Genomic DNA, 23,623 nt, shown 5'->3' on the forward strand with positions numbered 1-23,623 from the left:
GATACACAAGAAGGAAACAAATCCTCCTACATAAGTTCTACCTGTTTATCTGTAGCCTTCTCTTCTCTACAGCCGTTTAACGTCCAGAATGTATATAGCGTGTCTGAGCTGTTAGAAAACAGTTACATACTGCAGAGCTCAGTGAGGAGAACTCTAATGGCTGATTGGGAGAAATGAACATACGCCCCCTTCACACAGCACACAGGAACAGAGCTGAGGCTGTCAATCACAGGCTGTGTGCTGGAGCTCCCTCCCCTGTCAGCTTTTTATCTCTTGGGGGTTTATTTACTAAAGCTAGAGAGGATAAAATGAGTCACAATTCTGCAAAGAAACCAATATGCGATTTCCCGATATATCGGAATTGGCCCCCGGAGGTGACTGATATTTCGGAAAGTGCTGTACTGGAGTAATGGCTGCAGCTAGAGGCATCACCCCGGTACCGCCGTCCATAGCTGACAGTCTGCTGTCTTGTAATGACAACCGATGCAGCTGAGAGGCCGCTCAGCTGTCATTACAAGGAGCAGGCGGGGATACCGCATTCGGCTCTGATCGGGTCTCTTTGTAAAAACCCAGAAGTGATGTCATGACATCACTTCCGGGTACTCTGCGCCAAATTCAAAAAGTGACAGGGTTCAAAACAGCCAAACTTGGCGTTTTGAATGCGTTTATGTGCAGAGGAGGGGTTTGGGGTTTTAGACCCCCAGATCCCTCCACAACAGTACCTGAAGAAAAGAAAAAGAAAATAATTTTTTTAAATGTACGAAAATATCGGCCGATACCGATATGCGATGACCAAAATATCGGTATCGGCAATAAAAAAAACGATATCAGTCGATCACTAGTTGAAATATTACGTAGAGAAAAACAGACATATTTTGAAGTCTGGATTCTATATACTGTGTGTGTGTGTGTATGTATGTGTATATATATATATATATATATATATATATATATATATATATATATATTTTGTCCAAAGTATTGGGACGCCTGCCTTTACACGCACATGAACTTTAATGGCATCCCAGTCTTAGTCCGTAGGGTTCAATATTGAGTTAGCCCACCCTTTGCAGCTATAACAGCTTCAACTCTTCTGGGAAGGCTGTCCACAAGGTTTAGGAGTGTGTCTATGGGAATGTTTGACCATTCTTCCAGAAGCGCATTTTGGAAGGTCAGCCACTGATGTTGAACGAGAGCCTGGCTCGCAGTCACCGCTCTAATTATTCCCAAAGGTTTTCGATCGGGTTGGGGTCGGAATTCAGTGTAGGCCAATCAAGTTCCTCCACCCCAAACTCGCTCATCCATGTCTTTATGGAATTTGCTTTGTGCACTGGTGTGCAGTCATGTTGGAACAGGAAGGGGCCATCCCCAAACTGTTCCCACAAAGTTGGGAGCATGAAATTGTCCAAAATGTCTTGGTATTCTGACGCCTTAAGAGCCCAAGTCCGACACCTGAAAAATAACCCACACCATAATCCCCACTCCACCAAATGATTTGGACCAGTGCACTGAGCAAAGTCCATAAAGACATGGATGTGTGTGCAGACCATTTGTGTTGTTTTCCGGCTAATAATATAATATGAAACAACAGGTCTATGATGGGATTATAGCGGGGCCATAAAGTAAAGCGAAAAATTATGTTAAACATAAAAATTCACATATTTTATTTAGTATATAATTAAAAATAAACTCATTAAAAACTGTTTACACATGCCAGTTAGAAGTAAAAAGGGGAAGGAATTGGGACTTTAATCACTTCTGGACCGGAAGGATTTTCCCCCTTAATGACCAGGCCATATTTTGCGATTCGGCACTGCGTTATTTTAACAGACAATTGCACAGTCGTGCGACGCTGTACCCAAATAAAATTGATGTCCTTTTTTCCCCACAAATAGAGCTTTCTTTTGGTGGTATTTGATCACCTGTGCGATTTTTATTTTTTTGAGCTATAAACAAAAAAAGAGCGACAATTCTGAAATGTTTTTCATATTTTTGAAATATGTTTCACATTCTGCTATATGACATTCCCAAAAAAAAAAAATTAAAAATCAAAATGTTTTAACATTTTAGGCCAATTTGCTGTCTGCTACATATTTTTGTTAAAAAATAAATAAGAGTATTTTGATTGGTATGCGCAAAAGTTATCGCGTCTACTAACTACGGGAAAGATTTATGTCATTTTTATTGTTTTTTCTTTTAATACTAATAATGTCGGCGATCTGTGGTTTTTAGCGGGACTGCAACATTGCGGCAGATAGATCGGACCCCTAACTGCCATTTTTGACACTTTTTTGGGGACCAGTGACATTACTACAGTAATCAGTGCTAAAAATATGCACTGTTACTGTAATAATGATGCTGGCAGGGAAGGGGTTAACACTGTGGGTGATCAAGGGGTTAAATGTGAGCCTAGGGGAGTGATTCTAACTGTATGGCGGCAGAGCTTATGGAATGACCATAGAGACCTGTGATCCTATATAGAAGGATCAATGGAGCTCTGTGATCATTCCAGAGAGAACGGTCAGATGTGTTTACAACAGCCGGCCGTCCTTCTCTCAGCGGGGAACGATCGCGGGTGTCAGGGGCAATCAGAGCCACCTGCCCCGTGCATCGGAGTGCTCGCTGCCAAGTGGGGGTGGGAGCACGCCGCCGGCAGCGCGCTCACCCCCTAGCTGCCGGCGCGCGACCGACGTAGCCCTACATCGGTCCACGCAGGAAGGCCAGCCTGCCGCAGTATATATGCGGTGGGCGGTCCGGAACCAGTTAAAAAAATTTTACACATGCCAGTTGGATGTGAAATGGGGAAGCAATTGGGACTTTAAATGAGGCCTGTATGTAGTATGTACAGCATGGCGGACTAATGAGTCAATGTAAACAATATATCCATTTAATTGTATTGGACAGTAAATGGTATAGCATAATCACTTTTAACAATATATCTAGTTGATTGTATTGGACAATAAGTGACATAGAATAATCGCATAGATACATGTATGAGTCTGTGAACATACAGATAGCATGTTACCAATCATATGCATAAAAAAAATATATATACATGGCAACCTAGCACATTGCATTATGTGGTAAAAGGACGTATATCCTTCATGTCGTAAGGTCACTTGAAAGGCAGGATAGTAAAATAAAATCGATAAAATGTATTGAACTGTCTAAAAAGATAAGAGTGCATCCAAATGTGCTCGCTGTCAGCGGGGCTGTGCTAGTGAGCCCTTGTAGATTCCCCAGGGCGTGGAGTCTAAGCCCCAGCCTGCTTCTTCACCAGGGCCCCTTAATATTAGGGATGGACTTGCAGCAAGCTAGAACCAGGTCGCGGCCCCCATGTAGGCCCAGCTGAAGATGTGGAGACCGCTGGCGTGTGCAGAGTAAGCAGCAGACCAAAGGATATCCAAGAGACAAGCTGAGGTCAGGGCAGGCAGCAAACAAAAACAGACGGAAAAACGAAGCCTGGGTCGGTACACAGTAAATCAGATACAGTAGCCTAGGGGTATACAGATGGGAGCTCAGAGAACAGTGAAGTTGCTCAGGCAATGATAGTTACACTGAGCAAGTCTTATATAGACAAGCCAACTAGGAGGCGGGCCAGGAAGTGATGAAGGGACAGGAAATAAAAGCCCACAGAAAAGCAGGCGGCGCCCATAGGTGATCACAGCCAAACCACACAAGTGAAAAGAAGCAAGGTTGAAGCAATGCAGCAAGGAGGTAAGAGTATACTAGCAAAAACTACAGGCTAACTTGTGACCACTGACGCGTTTCATGGTAATCAACCACTTCTCAGGGGCGGATGCACATCCAAATCTGCAAAACGACATAAATAAACCAATATGGTCTAATGTTGTACCCATAAATTGGGGAAATAGTACATTGAATAGGGATGGAGACTTATAGTCATATACGTTTCTTATAAAGTCCAACATACTTTCCTTTAGCTCATGCCAGTTATGCCTCGTTTCCACTGAGCTGAACGCTTCGGGTTGGTACAGTTTGGAAGGGTTAGAATGGTCCGGCCTATTCAGGTGAGCGTTTCCACTGCAAGTCGGACCGCCAGGGGCCATGCGAGATTTATGTGGTGTTTGTTTTGCGCTTTCATTTGACGTGAGCATTGACGTTTTCCTGTCCGCCAATCAGTGGAATGTATCGCGTGACGTCAGTAGCTCCGCCCTAACCGTACCGTACCATTTCCTATGAAGGAGGACCAGGAATGGTGCGGTTTGGTTCTGTTGTATGGGCCACTTTCATAATGGAAACACTCAAAATAGCATACCGAACCGATCCTCTCAGTGGAAACGAGGTATTCGATAGTCACAGTTGTGTGTTGAATAGGCGATTGTAGTGTATAGTGATAGATTTTATATTTAACATTGTTTTTCTCTTTACTTTATGGCCCCGCTATAATCCCATCATAGACCTGTTTCGTATACATTACTCCAGGAATGAGGTGCCTGATATAGCGTTGTCACCTAGCCGCAAACACCCCCCTAATAATATAATCCTTTCTTGTCTCTCTGAAGGACTATGGACACTAGGTGATCTGTATGAATATTATATTCCTGCCCATCGTTGTTCATTGCCAATTCATTAAAATAAACAATAAGTTGAAAGCAAATCCTCGACCTGACATGCAGAGATAAATTGTGTCAGTTGATTTCATGCGGCCTCGACTGAAGCTGCCAGATCCCTCCAGAGATGGTTCACATCCTCCTTTGTTATTGTATCTTGTACAGTTTCATATCATCAGCAAAAATGGAATCGTTGTCGGAGTCCACTTCAAGGTCATCAGTAATTCTCAACAGTCGCGTTATCATCCCTTGCTTTATGACGTCCAGTCGCCAGCTACTAATTTTATTGATCAGTGAGAGAAGGACCCTCTTACGTTGGTGGTCAGGTGGAAAAGGACCCTCTTACATTGGTAGTCAGTGAGAGAAGGACCCTCTTACATTGGTAGTCAGTGAGAGAAGGACCCTCTTACATTGGTGGTTAAAGAGAGGAAGGACCCTCTTACAATGGTGGTCAGTAAGAGGAGGACACTTGAATTGGGTGTCAGTAAGAGCAGGACCCTCTTACATTGGTGGGCAGTGAGAAAAGGACCCTCTTACGTTGGTGGGCAGTGAGAAAAGGACCCTCTTACATTGGTAGTCAGTGAGAGAAGGACCCTCTTACATTTGTAGTCAGTGAGAGAAGGACCCTCTTACATTGGTAGTCAGTGAGAGAAGGACCCTCTTACATTGGTAGTCAGTGAGAGAAGGACCCTCTTACATTTGTAGTCAGTGAGAGAAGGACCCTCTTACATTGGTAGTCAGTGAGAGAAGGACCCTCTTACATTGGTAGTCAGTGAGAGAAGGACCCTCTTACATTGGTAGTCAGTGAGAGAAGGACCCTCTTACATTGGTGGGCAGTGAGAGAAGGACCCTCTTACATTGGTAGTCAGTGAGAGAAGGTCCCTCTTACATTGGTGGTTAAAGAGAGAAAGGACCCTCTTACAATAGTGGTCAGAAAGAGAAGGACACTTGAACTGGTGGTCAGTAAGAGGAGGACCCTCTTACATTGGTGGTCAGGTGGAAAAGGACCCGCTTACATTGGTAGTCAGTGAGAGAAGGACCCTCTTACATTGGTGGTCAGGTGGAAAAGGACCCGCTTACATTTGTAGTCAGTGAGAGAAGGACCCTCTTACATTGGTGGTTAAAGAGAGAAAGGACCCTCTTACAATGGTGGTCAGTAAGAGGAGGACCCTCTTACATTTGTGGGCAGTGAGAAAAGGACCCTCTTACATTGGTGGGCAGTGAGAGAAAGACCCTCTTACATTGGTAGTCAGTGAGAGAAGGACCCTCTTACATTGGTAGTCAGTGAGAGAAGGACCCTCTTACATTGGTAGTCAGTGAGAGAAAGACCCTCTTACATTGGTGGGCAGTGAGAGAAGGTCCCTCTTTGGTGGTTAAAGAGAGGAAGGACCCTCTTACAGTGGTGGTCAGTAAGAGGAGGACCCTCTTACAATGGTGGGCAGTGAGAAAAGGACCCTCTTACATTGGTGGGCAGTGAGAAAAAGACCCTCTTACTTTGGTGGGCAGTGAGAGAAGGACCCTCTTACATTGGTAGTCAGTGAGAGAAGAACCTTCTTACATTGGTGGTCAGGGAGAGAAGGTCCCTCTTACATTGGTGGTTAAAGAGAGGAAGGACCCTCTTACAATGGTGGTCAGTAAGAGAAGGACATTTGAATTGGTGGTCAGTAAGAGGACACTTTTACGTTGGTGGTCATTGTTAATTGTGTATATCCATTTCATGCAGCCTCTCTAGAAACTGCCAGATCCCTCCAGAGTTGGTTCATATCCTCATGTGTTCTTGTACAGGTTCAGTGGAAAAAGGACCCTCTTATATTGATGGCCAGTGGGAAAAAAAGACCCATAGGTTAGTGGGAAAAGGACCCTCTTACGTTGGTAGTCAGTAGGAAAAGAACCCTCTTACATTGCAGATCAGTTGGAAAAGACCCTCTTAAATTGGTGGTCAGTAAAAGAAGGACCCTCTTACATTGGTGGTCAGTGAAAGAGGGACCATCTTACATTGGTGGTCAATGGGAAAAAAGGGACCATCTTACATTGGTGGTCAGTGGGAAAAGGACCCTCCTACATTGGTGGTCGGTGAGAAAAGGACCCTCTTAAGGCGCTTTTCCACTGCATGGAACCGAACGGTTCGGCTTGCTTTTGTGCTTTTCCACTGCTGCTACCGCATGGTACGGTGTAGGAACGGTACGGCGGCGCTTTTCCACTGCATGGAACCGAACGGTACGGCTCGCTTAAACAGTACCACCTCAGTTGTGGTTCCAACAGGGCCGTACCGATACCATATCCCACAATCCTTTGCATGCATCCTTGACTGTTTGTCACTACTAGCCACTGATTGGTCAGAGAATCATTGTTATCCCACCCACTTACTTTAGTACTACTTTAGTGGAAAAGCAAACCATACCAAACCGTTCCAACACCGTACCATGCGGTACCATGCAGTGGATAACCAAAGAAGGCCAAGCAGGGCCGAGCAGAGCCGGTACTTGCAGTGGAAAAGTGCCATTACATTGGTGGTCAGTGAGACAAGGATCCTTGTACATCGGTGGTCAGTGAGACAAGAATCCTTTTACATTGGTGGTCAGTCAGAGAAGGACCCTCGTACATGGGTGGTCAGTCAGAGAAGGACCCTCGTACATTGGTGGTTAGTGAGAAAAGGAGCCTTTTACATTGGTGGTCAGTGGAGGAAAGGGCCCTCTTACATTGGTAGTCAGTGAGAGAAGGACCCTCTTACATTGGTAGTCAGTGAGAAAAGGGCCCTCTTACGTTGGTGGTCAATGGGAAAAGGACCCTCTTACATTGGTGGTTAAAGTGAGGAAGGAGCCTCTTACATTGGTGGTTAGTGGGAAAAGGATCCTCCTATCTTGGTGGTCAATGGGAAAAGGACCCCCTTACATTGGTGGTCAGTGGGAAAGGGACCCTCTTACATTGGTGGTCAGTGGGAAAAGGACCCTCTTACATTGGTGGTCAGTGGGAAAGGGACCCTCTTACATTGGTGGTCAGTGGGAATAGGACCCTCTTACATTGGTAGTCAGTGAGAAAAGGATCCTCTTAAATTGGTGGTCAATGAGAAAACGACCTTCTTAAATTGGTGGTCAGTGCAAGAGGGACCCTCTTACATTGGTGGTTAAAGAGAGGAAGGAGCCTCTTATCTTGGAGGTCAGTGGGAAAAGGACTTGCTTACATTCATGGTCAATGGAAAAAGGACACTCTTACATTGGTGGTCAGTGGGGAAAAAAGGACCCTCTTACATTGGTGGTCAGTGGGGAAAAAAGGACCCTCTTACATTGGTGGTCAGTGGGAAAAGGACCCTCTTACATTGATGGTCAGTGGGAAAAAGGTCCTTCTTACATTGGTGGTCAGTGGGAAAAGGTCCCTTATACAATAGTGGTCCGTGAGAAAAAAGGCTCCTTTTACATTGGTGGTCATTGGGAAAAGCACCCATTACCATTGTTGGTTAGTGGAAAAATGAAGCCTCTTACATTGGTGGCCAGTGAGAAAAGGGCCCTCTTAGATTGGTGATTATTGGGAAAATGGCCCTTTTACTCTGGGGGTCAGTGAGAAAAGTACTTTCCTACATTATTGGTCAGTGCAAAAAGGAACCATCTGGTGGTTAGCAGGAAAAGGGGCCCTCTTATACTGGTAGTCTGTGGGGATAGAAAACTATTACATTGATGGTAAGTGGGAATAGGAAACTATTACATTGGTGGTCAGTGAGAATAGGACCCTTTTTACATTGGTGGTCAATGTTCCTTCTTACACTGGTGGTCGGTGGGAAAACTACCCTCCTTCATTGGTGGTCGGTGGGAAAACTACCCTCCTACATTGGTGGTCGGTGGGAAAACTACCCTCCTACATTGGTGGTCGTGGGAAAACTACCCTCCTACATTGGTGGTCGTGGGAAAACTACCCTCCTACATTGGTGGTCAGTGGAGAAAGGGCACTCTTACAGATAGCTGAAAAGATTGTTGGTGTCTGGTTACTTTTTTGAAAGGCAGAAATTGTACCTTGCTCACGGAAACCCAGCAACCTCTGGAGGAACTCTGGATGAGAAAGGTTGCCTTAGATTGTAGTTTTGTTTTTTTTCTGTGGATTTGATAGAGATTTCTCATCCTTTTGCCCAATCTTCTCTGCTGGATTGGAGGTGATCAGGCTGTCAGACGAGTGGAGATACCTCAAAGCCTCCTTGAGGCGTGCTGAAGATATCATTTGGTCCATACCAAGCTGTATCCACCTCTCCTTGGTACTGAGTGAAGATTTCCAATGGGGCGATGCCTACCTTTTACATAGCTGTGTACAATACAGGAGAACCTCTGTGGGTCAAAGTCATATGTAGATACAGCCTTTCAGCTATTGGGTCACTTCTTAATGTCAGACTACCTATCAGTGTTTGAAGCCACCTCTTAAGCCTCGTACACACGCACCGATTGTTGGCCGACCGATCGGCCGTCTTTTGTCCAGTGTTGTTGTGTTGGTTGAAATGTGCTCTAGACTGCACACGAATTTTCTCGGTCAACAAAAACCAACTTCAGAAGTGATGTCATGTTCTGGTCTACTTTTCGTGTGTTTTTTCTTCTCTGAGCATGCCCAGTCTTGATCATCACATTTTTGTCGGCCGAAATCTGTACTGACTGAGGAACAATCGGCCGTTCTGCTGACGGCCAACAAAAATTTTATAGCATGCACACCAGATTTTGTTCGGCCGAAAAGTCGCAGTCGGTTGTCGGAAGCATCATACTAACAAGCCGACGATTGGCCGATTGGACGTTGGCCGAAAATTTATGGCCAACAATTGGTGCGTGTGGTACGGGGCTTTAGTCATCAATACAGGTCCACAATTTCTTCTTTCTTTCTATCTCACTAAACATCTTTTTGATTTTCTGTTATCATCACTTGCATAGGATGAATTGGAACATCAATGGTTTACATTAATCTAAAGTGCCTTAAAAATTATTCATACCCATTGAAATTTTCAAAATTTTGTCATGTTACAACCAAAAACGTAAATGTATTTTATTGGGATTTTATGTGATAGACCGACACAAAGTGGCACATAATTGTGAAGTGGAAGGAAAATGATAAATGGTTTTAAACTTTTTTAACAAATAAATATGTGAAAAGTGTGGTGTGCATTTGTATTCAGCCCCCCTGAGTCATTACTTTGTAGAACCACCTTTTGCTGCAATTACAGCTGCAAGTCTTTTTTGGGGATGTCTCTAGAGAGGGACATTTTTGCCCATTCTTCTTTTCAAAATAGCTCAAGCTCTGCCAAATTGGATGGAGAGCGTCTGTGAACAGCAATTGTCAAGTCTTGCCACAGATTCTCAATTAGATTTAGGTCTGGACTTTGACTCGTCCATTTGCTTTGATCTAAACCAGGGTTTCGTGGGACCCTAGGGTTCCTCCTGAGGTTGTTAGGGGTTCATTGAGCAATGGGCAATTTCTGCCTCTCAGATAAGTTACCATTGACACCATTGTTCCTTTTAGCTCTCTGTAAGAGGGGGTAATTATTCCCAATGATGACAAGAGTAAGGAGCATTCTTCCCACTGACTGTCACACTAATGTGTCATGAGTTGTAGATTTTTAATTTTTGGCAGGGGTTCCCCGAGATCAGAAATGTATTTCAAGAGTTCCTCTGTGTTGAAAAGGTTTAGAAAGGCTGATCTAAACCATTCCATTGTAGTTCTGGCTATATGTTTAGGATCGTTTACCTTCCAGCAGGACAATCTCAAGTCTTTAGCCGACTCTAACAGGATTTCTTCTAAGATTGCCATGTATTTGGCTTCGTTCATCTTCCCATCAACTTTGACCAGCTTCCCTGTCCCTGCTGAAGAAACGCATCCCCACAACATGATGCTGCCACCACCATGTTTCACGGTGGGGATGTGTAAGATTCTGGTACCTCTAGTACCCTTATTTACTACTTTCTTTTCAATGCGTCCCACCTTTCCCTTTAGGTGGTACGCATATACCTTTAAGAGCGATGAGGTCACTGCTGAGCGCCGCAGAGCGGCTATTTCAACCGCCAGCGGTCTCACTCACATCGTTCGTTCAACCTGCTTGGCTGTCCACATGCTTGCTAGTGTGTCTCGCTGTCGGAACCTCCAGTTGCTTTCCTTTGCCTTGAACAGACCGGAACCTCGCTCCTGATCCCTGTATCCCGCTACCGGATCACTCCTCATTACCGGACCCCGCTACTAACCTACTCTCTAGTGATAAGTACCCCGCAGGGGAAACCTCCATAAAACCTACTTACACTATATCTATTGCTCACTAAAGACTGTCACTCTCTATGCAATACTAAACCTATCATCTGCACTGTTATTTAGATTGCTAGCTCTTGAGCCTACTAACATCTATCCTTGCACTGGGTTAGTCTCTCCTGTATGTCATCTGCTATCCTACCACCTACTACCATACATGATTGCTAACCTATCTGCATCCTACCTGTTACCATCTATACTCTCCTGAACATTTCTCTCAAGTGCTTGCCATCTACTGTCACTGTTCATACCTGTCCCTTCAGCACATCACCACTATACTGCTATATACATCTATCACTCCAGGAACATCTTATTGAGTGTGTATATTTGTATGCTGAATCAGGCAGGCCACAGTGATGCGTCTTGGGAGTTGGAATTGGTATTTCAACACATCTCTACATGACTGCTGAGTGGAGATTTCTGCAGCTGCAAATCCATCTTGTTACAAAAACGCAGGAGCGTTACAGATTGAACGAACCCAAAAAATGGATTCAGCAGAAATACCCACTCAAGTGACACAATTAAAACAACAAGTAAATGCATTAATACATGCTCTTACTGAATTAAAAGAAGACAATCAGGCTCTGAAGCAGCAGGTAACCCGTCTATCACAACTTGCCACTGCTCAGCCCCCTGAACCCAAAATAAATCCTCCCCTAGTGTTTACAGGTGATCGCAAAAAATTTTGTGAATTCAAAAACGCATGTCAGTTACTTTTTTTGCTAAAACCTTGTACTTACCTTACTGATCATATTAAAGTCTGTACTATTATTTAATATCTGACGGGTGATCCACGGGCCTGGGCAGACTCTCTCTTTGAGAAAGATGATCAGCTTCTCAACTCCTATGCTTTATTCCTAGCGGAACTCGCTAGTTTATATGATGACCCCAATAGGCAGAGTACTGCTGATATTCAATTGAGGTCCTTGAAACAAGGTAGGAGACCTGTAGAAGACTTTGTAGCAGAGTTCAAAAGATGGACCCTTGATTCAGGGTGGAATGACACATCTCTGCGAACTCAATTCAGACTCGGCCTATCAGAAGCCGTTAAAGACGAGCTCGTCCGAGCGGATTTACCTGGCACTCTGGATGCCTTGATACAACTCAGTATCAACATAGACAGGCGGCGAGAAAGAAAGGCTGAAAAAATGGGAATGCCATTGTCCAGTCCTTCTCGGATTGCCGCTGTTGACCCTACTCCTATGGAGGTAGGAACCATACGCCCACCTTTATCAACTACTGAACGAGCCAGGAGACGATCCAGTAATCTCTGCATGTACTGCGCATCCCCGGATCATATGATAAGCGTCTGTCCCCTTGCCCGCAAAAAAGAGGGTGAGTGTTCACATGTCCTCCTGGGGGGATTAACAACTTCAATTACTAACCCTTATCTTTTGGTTCGTTTGACATTGTAGTGGGACCTGACTAGGATTACCACTAAAGCCATGATCGACACAGGATCTTGCGGAAATTATATCGATATACGTTTTGCTACTTTAAATAAAGTACCTATTATTTCAAAACCTAAGCCTGTCTCTGTTAGTCTTATTAACGGTATTCCGTTATCTTCTGGCCCAATCACTAATCAGACACAAGCACTTCTCGTCACTACTAACGAGTCTCATACGGAGACCACCACCTTCGATCTATTATCTTCACCCCACTTTCCCATTGTTTTGGGACTTCCCTGGTTACACACACATCAACCAACCATAGATTGGAAGAAACGGACCTTAACCTTCCTTTCTTATTATTGCGAGACTACGTGTAACCTCCCGTCTTATGGAAAGATCCTGTCTGTGGTGTCAGATGAGATTGCACCACTATGCTATCAGGATCTGTCCAAAATTTTTCTTGAGAAAAACGCTCAAATATTGCCTCCCCATAGGGATTACGATTGCACTATCGATCTACTCCCAAATAGCAAATTGCCTTTTGGTCATGTTTATCCTCTTTCCCAGGATGAACTTTCTCATCTCAAGGAATACTTGGATGAGAATTTGGCAAAAGGGTTTATTAGACCCTCTACTTCTTCCACAGCTGCAGGACTTTTCTTTGTCCGCAATAAGGACTCAAGTCTTAGGCCTATTATCGACTATAGGCAATTGAATGCCATCACAGTAAAGGATCGCTATCCTTTACCGCTCATCCCTGAACTCATTGAACAAGTGCGTGGAGCTACCTACTTCTCAAAATTGGACCTGAAAGGGGCATACAATCTAATCCGAATCCGTGATGGAGATGAGTGGAAGACAGCATTCAGAACCAGATACGGATTATTCGAATATCTTGTAATGCCATTCGGGCTATGTAACGCTCCCGCAGCCTTCCAACGATTCATAAACGGCATCTTTAGAGACTTACTTGATGTCTGTGTGGTGGTATATCTGGACGATATACTTATCTATTCACGATCCTTGTCTGAACATATAAAACATGTAAGACTTGTGTTATCCAGACTACTCACACACAATCTATACGTGAAATTAAAAAAATGCCTATTCCATAAAGAAGAAGTATTATTCCTAGGATACATCATATCCAAAACCGGAATCAAGATGGATATGAGTAAGATATCCTGCATTCAGGATTGGCCTATACCAACCACCCGCAAGGCTCTACAGCGATTCCTTGGATTTTCAAACTTCTATAGGAAGTTCATCAAGAACTTCTCTGCCATTGTGAGACCTCTCACACAGCTCACAAGTATAAAAAAAACATTTAAATGGTCAGATGAAGCAAGTGGCGCTTTTCGCTTGTTAAAATCAAGCTTTACCTCTGCTCCCATACTACGCCATCCAGACCCATCCCTCCAATATATTCTGGAAGTAGATGCGTCAAATATGGCAGTAGGAGCAGTTCTCTCCCAACGACCAACGAGTACTTCACCACTCCATCCAGTTGCTTTCTTCTCCAAATCATTAAGCAGCCCAGAGGTAAATTACCCAGTGGGTGAAAAGGAGTTGCTTGCCATAAAACTGGCTCTGGAAAACTGGCGACATCTACTTGAAGGTACCCGATTACCAATAATCATATATACAGATCATAAAAATCTTCAATATCTTCAGACTAACAAAACTCTCTCCCACCGGCAGGTACGATGGTCACTATTCTTCCTGAGATTCAATTTCCTAGTGACCTACACGCCTGCAGACAAGAATAAAAAAGCGGATGCGCTATCACGATTAACTGAAAATAATTACGCCGAAATCCCTTCTGTTCCTATAATACCCTACAAGCGTATTATTGGGGTTGTCCGTTCCTTGAAGGAAGAGATTTTGCACAGTATAGGATTGGATTCACCTCCACCACACCTAAGTACTGATGCAGAAGGCTTCCTCTACTACAACGACAAACTCTACATACCCCCTACTATGCGTACCAAGATCCTGGAATTGTCACATGATGTGCCTATGGCAGGATATATAGGTATGACGAAAACTCTTAATTTGCTTACCAGACAGTTTTGGTGGCCTGAGATGAAGACATCTGTACAGAAATTTGTTTCTTCATGCAACATCTGTGCCAGGTCCAAAATTGACACTACAAAACCATCCGGTCTACTATGCAGTCTACCAATACCCCAGGCTCCATGGGAAGTTGTGTCCTTGGACTTTATAGTAGAACTACCACCTTCCAAAGGATTTAATACCATTCTAGTGTCAGTGGACCATCTAACAAAGATGGCACATTTCGTTGCTATTCGCAGATTACCTTCATCCAAACAAACAGCGGAACTACTAGTGAAACATGTCTTTAAGTTACATGGAATTCCAAAGACTCTCTTATCTGACCGTGGTTCACAGTTCATCTCCAAGTTTTGGCAAGAACTATGTCACATACTACGGATTGAGCGAAAGCTCACTTCTCCCTACCATCCTCAGACCAACGGACAGACTGAAAGAGTCAACCAGTGCATTGAGCAATATCTACGTTGCTACACATCATACCTACAGGATGATTGGGTGGATCTCCTTCCCCTAGCAGAATTTGCTTACAACAACGCAACCCACAGTACTACCAAACAAAGTCCGTTCTACTTGAACTATGGGTTTCATCCCTCTCTTCTTCCACCACGCATCCTTCCCTCAAGTAACCCAGTAGCCTCAGACTATCTTACCCAAATAAAAGACTCTCTGGGTTTACTTAATACTACCATCTCACACGCTCATAGTCAACAAAAAAAGTACTACGACCTTCGTAGAAGACCTTCTCCTCAGTATACTATTGGGGACCTTGTTTGGCTATCAACAAAAAATTTAAGATTAAAGATCCCTAGCAAAAAGCTTGGACCTTTATTCTTGGGACCCTTCCCAATCAGGAAACTTATTGGAAAAGCTGCAGTACAGCTCACCTTACCGGCAGATCTCAAGATCCATCCCATCTTCCATGTGTCGCTATTGAAGCCACACGTTCCTAACCAAGGAATAAGGCCTACCATCTTGCCTCCACCTCCTATACAAGTTGAAGGCGGAGAAGAATATGAGATCAAAGAGATTTTGGATTCTCGCATCCATAGAGGAAGACTCCAGTATCTCATAAGATGGAAGAACTATGGACCCCAAGACGACACCTGGTTAGATACCTCTGATGTACATGCACCTAGGCTTATACGAAGATTTCACTCGAAATACCCAGAGAAACCAGTACTATAGGCCTTCCGGAGCCGGCCTTAAGAGGGGGGTACTGTAAGATTCTGGTACCTCTAGTACCCTTATTTACTACTTTCTTTTCAATGTGTCCCACCTTTCCCTTTAGGTGGTACGCATATACCTTTAAGAGCGATGAGGTCACTGCTGAGCGCCGCAGAGCGGCTATTTCAATCGCCGGCGGTCTCACTCACATCGTTCGTTCAACCTGCTTGGCTGTCCACATGCTTGCTAGTGTGTCTCGCTGTCGGAACCTCCAGTTGCTTTCCTTTGCCTTGAACAGACCGGAACCTCGCTCCTGATCCCTGTATCCCGCTACCGGATCACTCCTCATTACCGGACCCCGCTACTAACCTACTCTCTAGTGATAAGTACCCCGCAGGGGAAACCTCCATAAAACCTACTTACACTATATCTATTGCTCACTAAAGACTGTCACTCTCTATGCAATACTAAACCTATCATCTGCACTGTTATTTAGATTGCTAGCTCTTGAGCCTACTAACATCTATCCTTGCACTGGGTTAGTCTCTCCTGTATGTCATCTGCTATCCTACCACCTACTACCATACATGATTGCTAACCTATCTGCATCCTACCTGTTACCATCTATACTCTCCTGAACATTTCTCTCAAGTGCTTGCCATCTACTGTCACTGTTCATACCTGTCCCTTCAGCACATCACCACTATACTGCTATATACATCTATCACTCCAGGAACATCTTATTGAGTGTGTATATTTGTATGCTGAATCAGGCAGGCCACAGTGATGAGTCTTGGGAGTTGGAATTGGTATTTCAACACATCTCTACATGACTGCTGAGTGGAGATTTCTGCAGCTGCAAATCCATCTTGTTACAAAAACGCAGGAGCGTTACAGGATGGTGTGTTCAGGGTGATGTGCAGTGTTCGTTTTCCGCCACACAAAGTGTTTTGTTTTAAGGCCAAAAAGTTACATTTTGGTCTCATCTGACCAGAGCACCTTCTTTCACATGTTTGGTGTGTCCCCCACATGGCTTCTCGCAAACTGCAAACCGGACTTATGACTTTCTTTCAACAATGGCTTTTGATAAGTTAGGGTGATATATATACATATGTATTTTCTATATTGGTAAGTGAAGCTAAAATGACATTTGTGAATTTGTTAGAAACATGTTTTTGCTAAGATGTTATCAGTAGAGCACCACCGTGTACTATCGCCCCCCATACTGATGTATCACTCTTAAATGTGTGTTGTGTGATAAGATACGCTATAAAAAGGGGATCTGAGATCCATCAGATCAGAGCATACAGGCTGGCTTTATAGGGGTGTGCTCTCACGTAGCTACGTTTGATAATAAACTTTTTAATTTGGAACTCTCTGTATGGAGGTTATCTCATTTCAGGTCTTTCCCTATTCACTTTCTTCTTGCCACTCTTCCATAAAGGGCAGATTTGTGGAGTACACAACATAGTTGTCCTGTGGACAGATTCTCCCACCTGAGCTGTGGATCTCTGCAACTCCTCCAGAGTTACCATGGCTGCTTCTCTGATGAATGCTCTCCTTGCCCGGCCTGTCAGTTTAGGTGGACGGCCATGTCTTGGTAGGGTTGCAGTTGTGCCATACTCTTCCCATTTTCGGGTGATGGATTGAACAGTGCTCTGTGAGATGTTCAAAGCTTGGGATACTTTTTTATAACCTAACCTTGCTTTAAACATCTCCACAACTTTATCCCTGACCTGTCTGGTGTGTTCTTTGGCCTTCATGACGCTGTTTGTTCACTAAGGATCTCTAACAAACCTCTGAGGGCTTCACAGAACAGCTGGATTTATACTGAGATTAAATGACACACAGGTGGACTCTATTTACTAATTAGGTGACTTCTGAAGGCAATTGGTTCCACTAGATTTTAGTTAGGGGTATCAGAGTAAAGGCCTGTACACACGTACCGATTGTCGGCCGTAAATGTTCGGCCAACGTCCGATCGGCCGATTGTCGGCTTGTTAGTATGATGCTTCCGACAACCGACTGCGACTTTTCTGCCAAACAAAATCTGGTCTGCATGCTATAAAATCTTTGTTGGCCAACAACAGAACGGCCGATTGTTCGTCAGTCAGTACAGATTTCGGCCGACAAACATCAGATGAGCAAGACTGGGCATGCTCAGAGAAGAAAAAACACACGAAAAGTAAACCAGCACGTGACATCACTTCTGAAGTTGGTTGTTGTTGGCCGAAAAAATTTGTGTGCAGTCTAGAGCACATTTCAACCAACACAACAACACTGGACAAAAGTCGGCCGATCGGTCGGCCAACAATCGGTGCGTGTGTACGAGGCTTAACGGGGGTTGAATACAAATGCACGCCACACTTTTCACAGATTTATTTGTAAAACATTTTGAAAACCATTTATCATTTTCCTTCCACTTCACAATCATGTGCCACTTTGTGTCGGTCTATCCCATAAAATCCCAATAAAATACATTTACGTTTTTGGTTGTAACATGACAAAATGTGGTACATTTATATGGGTTATGAATACTTTTTAAGGCACTGTAGATGTAAAATATTAAGTTTTTTGTTGATGATGACATTTTGGATGTCATGTAAATGTATTTATTCCATGGAAAGAAGTGCGTGTCCCCATCCTGAAAGTTATGTTCAGATGAGTGCCGATATTGACATTCCAAAGGCTGTTGGCACAGTTAATAAAATGAACAAGCTTCCTGTTGACTGGCATTTGAATGTATTTTTTTTAGTATGGGCCCATTCTAATATATGTTGGGTATTTGGCAATTGATATTAGAATCTGAAAAAGTACAGCACAACTAAATATTAATACATTACTAACAATCAATACCCATACCAAAAACAATCAAACTTATATCTTCACCATACCACAAATTTTCAACTTCTGGAGTCCATACTTTCAATAAATATCCATTATAATATTCCATATTCCATATAGGAATAACATTAGAATCACTGCATGTATACTCCCGTTTGAGTTCATGATGATGTCACATGGCTCTGCCACTGACGCGTTTCGTCACATGACGTGTGACTTCATCAAAGGGAAAAAACATTAAAAGTTGAAAATATGTGGTATTATGAAGATATAAGTGTGATTATTTGTAGTATGAATATTGATTATTTGTATTTACATTTAGTTGCGCTGCACTTTTCCATGTACATTTCAGCTGATGTGGAAACACATGACCGTTATCTAGCGGCAACATATATAGTTTAATTACGGTATTTACACATATATTGGTAGCGCAAGATGTCATTTCTGTTATTTGTCCTTCTACAAATCTGACCAAAACCTGTCCGGAGCTGTACTCATGGTTATAATGTGTTTATAATGCAAACAATTCTGGTAATTTTGGCCCCCTTTTTCTTGACTTTCCATGGAAATGCCAACTTATTCTACTTCACAGGCTCCGAGCTGAATGAGCCGCGATCAGGTGAGCATCTTGACGGCTGTGGAGTCGCTAACGAGATGGTGAGAGACATGGGTAACTCCGGCATGTTTCATAAATGGCATCTCTACCGCTGCCAGTTCCTTATCACCCCAAGTGATACATCTGATGTATCGGAAGTCGGACGTTTTTACACACTTGTCAGTGCATGGTGAGCTTTGACGCCCCCCCAACTCCTTGACTGCCGGATGGATGGAGGCTTTTACCGAAGACCACTTGCAGTGGAAGGAGTTACTGGATGCATGAAGCGGACTCTTTGCTGTAGTGGAGACTTTCTGTTTTCAGGGGAAGCTGAAACTCCAGATTATCGGAATATTACTCTGTATATGGCTGAGATTAGCAAAAGAGGTTTTATTATACTGTAATTATACAGAGCTTTAGCGAATAATAGGAGGAGTTATACAGTGCTACAGGGAATAATAGAATGAGTTAAACAGTGTTACAGGGAATAATAGAAGGAGTTACATGGTGTTACAGGGAATAATAGGAGAAGTTATACAGTGCTGCAGGGAATAATAGGAGGAGTTATACAGTGCCACAGGGAATAATAGAAGGAGTTACACAGTGTTACAGGGAATAATAGGAGGAGTTATACAGGGAACCAGGGAATAATAGGAGGAGTTATACAGTACTACAGGGAATAATAGGAGGAGTTATACAGTGCTGCAGGGAATAATAGGAGGAGTTACACAGTGCTACAGGGAATAATAGGAGGAGTTACACAGTGCTACAGGGAATAATAGGAGGAGTTACACAGTGCTACAGGGAATAATAGAAGAGGTTTTATTATACTGTAATTATGCAGAGCTTTAGTAATTAATAGGAGGAGTTATACAGTGCTGCAGGGAATAATAGGAGGAGTTATACAGTGCTGCAGGGAATAATAGGAGGAGTTATACAATGCTGCAGGGAATAATAGGAGGAGTTATACAGTGCTGCAGGGAATAATAGGAGGAGTTATACAGTGCTGCAGGGAATAATGGGAGGAGTTATACAGTGTTACAGGGAATAATAGGAGGAGTTACACAGTGCTACAGGGAATAATAGGAGGAGTTATACAGTGCCACAGGGAATAATAGAAGGAGTTACATGGTGTTACAGGGAATAATAGGAGGAGTTATACAGTGCTACAGGGAATAATAGGAGGAGTTATACAGTGCTGCAGGGAATAATAGGAGGAGTTATACAGTGCTACAGGGAATAATAGGAGGAGTTATACAGTGCTGCAGGGAATAATAGGAGGAGTTATACAGTGCTGCAGGGAATAATAGGAGGAGTTATACAGTGCTACAGGGAATAATAGGAGCAGTTATACAGTGCTGCAGGGAATAATAGGAGGAGTTATACAGTGCTATAGGGAATAATAGGAGGAGTTATACAGTGCTGCAAGGAATAATAGGAGGAGTTATACAGTGCAACAGGGAATAATAGAAGAAGTTACATGGTGTTACAGGGAATAATAGTAGGAGTTATAAAGTGCTGCAGGGAATAATAGAAGGAGTTATACAGTGCTACAGGAAATAATAGTAGGAGTTATACAGTGCTCTAGGGCAGGGGTCTCCAAACTTTGTAAACAAAGTAAGAGGAGTAGTGGTCCATCATTGGTATTAGTGGCAGGAGTAGTACACCAATCACTAGTATCAGTGAAAGGAATAGTGACCCTTCGTTGGTGCCATTGGGGGGACTAGTGTCCCATCGTTGGTGTCAGGAGGAAAAGTGGGACGACTAGTGTCCCATCGTCCTATCAGTGGGAAGATTTATGCCCCATTGTTGGTGTCAGTGGAAGGAATTATGCCCCATTGTCGGTATGATTGGAAGGAATTATGCTGCATTTTGGTGTCAGTAGAAGGAATAGTGCCCCATCTTTGGTGTCAGTAGGTGGAAAAGTGTTCCATTGTTTATATCAGTGGGGGGGAATTCTGCCCCATTGTCGGTATCAGTGGAAGGAATTATGCTCCATTTTTGGTGTCAGTAGAAGGAATAGTGTCCCATCATTCGTATCTGTGGGAGGAATAGTGCCCCATCATTGGTGCTATTGGGAGGACTAGTGTCCCATCGTTGGTGTCTGTGGGAGGAAAAGTGTTCAATTGTTTATATCAGTGAAAGGAATTGTGCCCCATTGTTGGTATCAGTGGGAGGAAATATGCTCCATTTTTGGTATCAGTAGAAGGAATAGTGTCCCATCATTGGTGTCTGTGGGAGGAATAGTGCCCCATCGTTGGTGCCACTGGGAGGACTAGTGTCCCATTGTTGGTGTCTGTGGGAGGAAAAGTGTTCAAGTGTTTATATCAGTGGGAGGAATTATGCTCCATTGTCGGTATCATGAAAGGAATTATACTCCATTTTTGGTGTCAGTAGAAGGAATAGTGCCCCATCGTTGATGTCTGTGGGAGGAATAGTGCCCCATCATTGGTGTCAGTGAGATGAATTGTAAATACTGGAGGAACCCTCTGCACACTGCTATACCCTTTCAAGCAAACTTTGCAATAAAAATGAGGGATATTTAGTTCACAGATATTGCAATACATGTATAAGCTGGCCAACTGCGGTAAAGTAATCCCTCTTTAGCCAGTCCTACTCTGCTTTGCCGCTGCAAATTTTACTGTTGACACAATGCCATCCTGGGGCAAAAAGATACAAAATGGGAGAGAGCTTCACAGTTGGCATTGTGTCCACAGTAGCATGTGTAGTGGCAAAGCAGAGTAGGACTGGCTAAAGAGGGATTGCTTTTACGCAGTTGCTCAGCTTACATGTATTGCAATATGTGTGAACTAAATATCCCTGTTTTTAATGCAAAGTTTGCTTTAATGCAAAGTTTGCTTGAAAGGGTATAGCAGTGTGCAGAGAGTTCATCCAGTATTTTTAGTGCTGATATGTGGTCACACCCCTTTAGCACCTGGTATATTATATGCATGGACAAGCTATTAGAATCTGAGCGCAGGTATATCATGTTTCAGTGAGATGAATTGTGGCCCATCATGGGTATTTGTGGGAGGAATAGTGCCCCATCATTGGTGTTGGTGGGAGTAATAGTGCCCCATCATTGGTGTCTGTGGGAGGAATAGTGCCCCATCATTGGTTTCTGTGGGAGGAATAGTGCCCCATCATTGGTGTCTGTGGGAGGAATAGTGCCCCATGATTGGTGTCTGTGGTAGGAATAGTGCCCCATGATTGGTGTCTGTGGGAGGAATAGTGCCCCATGATTGGTGTCTGTGGGAGGAATAGTGCCCCATGATTGGTGTCTGTGGGAGGAATAGTGCCCTATCATTGGTGTGAGTGCGAATAGTGCTCCATTATTGGTGCCAGTGTAAGGAATAGTGCTCTATCATTGTTGTCAGTGTGAGGAATAGTGCCCCATCATTGGTGTCTGTGGGAGAAATAGTGTCCCATCATTGGTGTCAGTGAGATGAATGACCCATCATTGGTGTCCGTAGGAGGAATATTGCCTCATATCAGTGGGAAGAATAGTGTCCCAAGGGCCGGATAAAGACAAGCAAAGGGCCGCATTCGATGCCAACGTTTGGAGACCTATGTTCTAAGGCATAATAGGAGGAGTTATTCAGTGCTATATGGGATAATAGGTGGTATATACAAAGCTATAAGGGGTAATAGAAGGAGCTATACAGAATATAGGGGATGATCGAAGGATCAATGCAAAGCTATAGGTAATAATATAAGCAGTTAAACAGAGCTGTAAGGGATAACAGTAAGAATAAAAATTATACAGAGCTTTAAGAGATAAAAGTAGTTATACAGAATTATAGGAAATAATAGGAGGTGTTATACAAAGCTTTTTGGAATAATAGAAGGAGCTGTAGTAAATAATAGAAGTTCCTAATACTGATTAATTTTTGGCAGGAAAAAAATTGCTATTAGTAATATGAAAAGCTACAGGGAGGACCTGCATAAGATATTGTGAGTAATGTTACTTTGGAATATAGGCAAGGTCATACCGTAAACTGGCAGTCTTTATAAAAAGGGACGGGTTTGACAAATCCTGGCACTAGCCCCACCAAGTAGGCTCTCCGGTGAGGACTTTTTTCTTTTCATGGATGATGACCATGATGGAGCTGCAGTGTCATCTTCCTCCAAGTATCAGTTGCCTTTATATTTAATTTACTTGTGTGTAAGTTACTAAAGTACGAAGTGACTGAAGTATAGAAAATGTAAAGTGAAAGAACCCCGAGACACATGATTACACTGGTGCCCCATCATAGTAATACATGCCGAAGACACGACCACTGGATTGAACATTTGGGTTTGTAGTAGACCAACAGGGAGTCAATAATTGGCATTAAAAAGGAAGCATTTATAGTCATTGCAGTTAAAAAAATATTATTGAAGATACAAGGTGGAGTAGTAGAATAGATACAAGATGGAGTGGAAGAATAGATACAAGGTGGAGTATTGGAGTAGATAAAAGGTGGAGTAGCAGAATAGATACAAGGTGGAATATTAGATTAAATACATGGTGGAGTAATAAAGGAGACACAAGATGAAGTTAAAGTGAAATGAAACATGCTATAAGTAATAGAAGGGGTTATAGAGAGTAGTAGGGTAGAGTAATTTCCCACTAGGAACATGAGCAATAATAGATGGGTTTGTGTTTCATATTTTGAGGTGTTGAGCTATACATTCTTATTTTAATGCAGTCTAAAAGCCACATGGTTTGATTC

At 43.2% G+C, this 23,623-nt stretch overlaps 1 protein-coding gene across 4 annotated transcripts in view; it reads left to right on the top strand.

Moving 5' to 3' along the window:
* The window catches only part of TTBK1 (tau tubulin kinase 1), a 166,811-nt gene that overhangs the window by 30,466 nt on the left and 112,722 nt on the right, over positions 1–23,623 (top strand). For 2 of the 4 annotated variants that reach the window (XM_082249849.1, XM_082249850.1), the window contains exon 2: positions 18,906–18,932. The exons of the other annotated variants lie outside the window; for them this stretch is intronic. In XM_082249849.1, the coding sequence (XP_082105975.1) occupies positions 18,918–18,932 (15 nt within the window). In that variant the 5' untranslated portion in view covers positions 18,906–18,917. The remainder of the gene's footprint in view (positions 1–18,905; positions 18,933–23,623) is intronic. 4 annotated transcript variants of the gene reach the window in all.

This window comes from Pelophylax lessonae, assembly GCF_965119305.1.
Source record: "Pelophylax lessonae genome assembly, chromosome: 3".
NCBI lineage: Eukaryota > Metazoa > Chordata > Amphibia > Anura > Ranidae > Pelophylax > Pelophylax lessonae.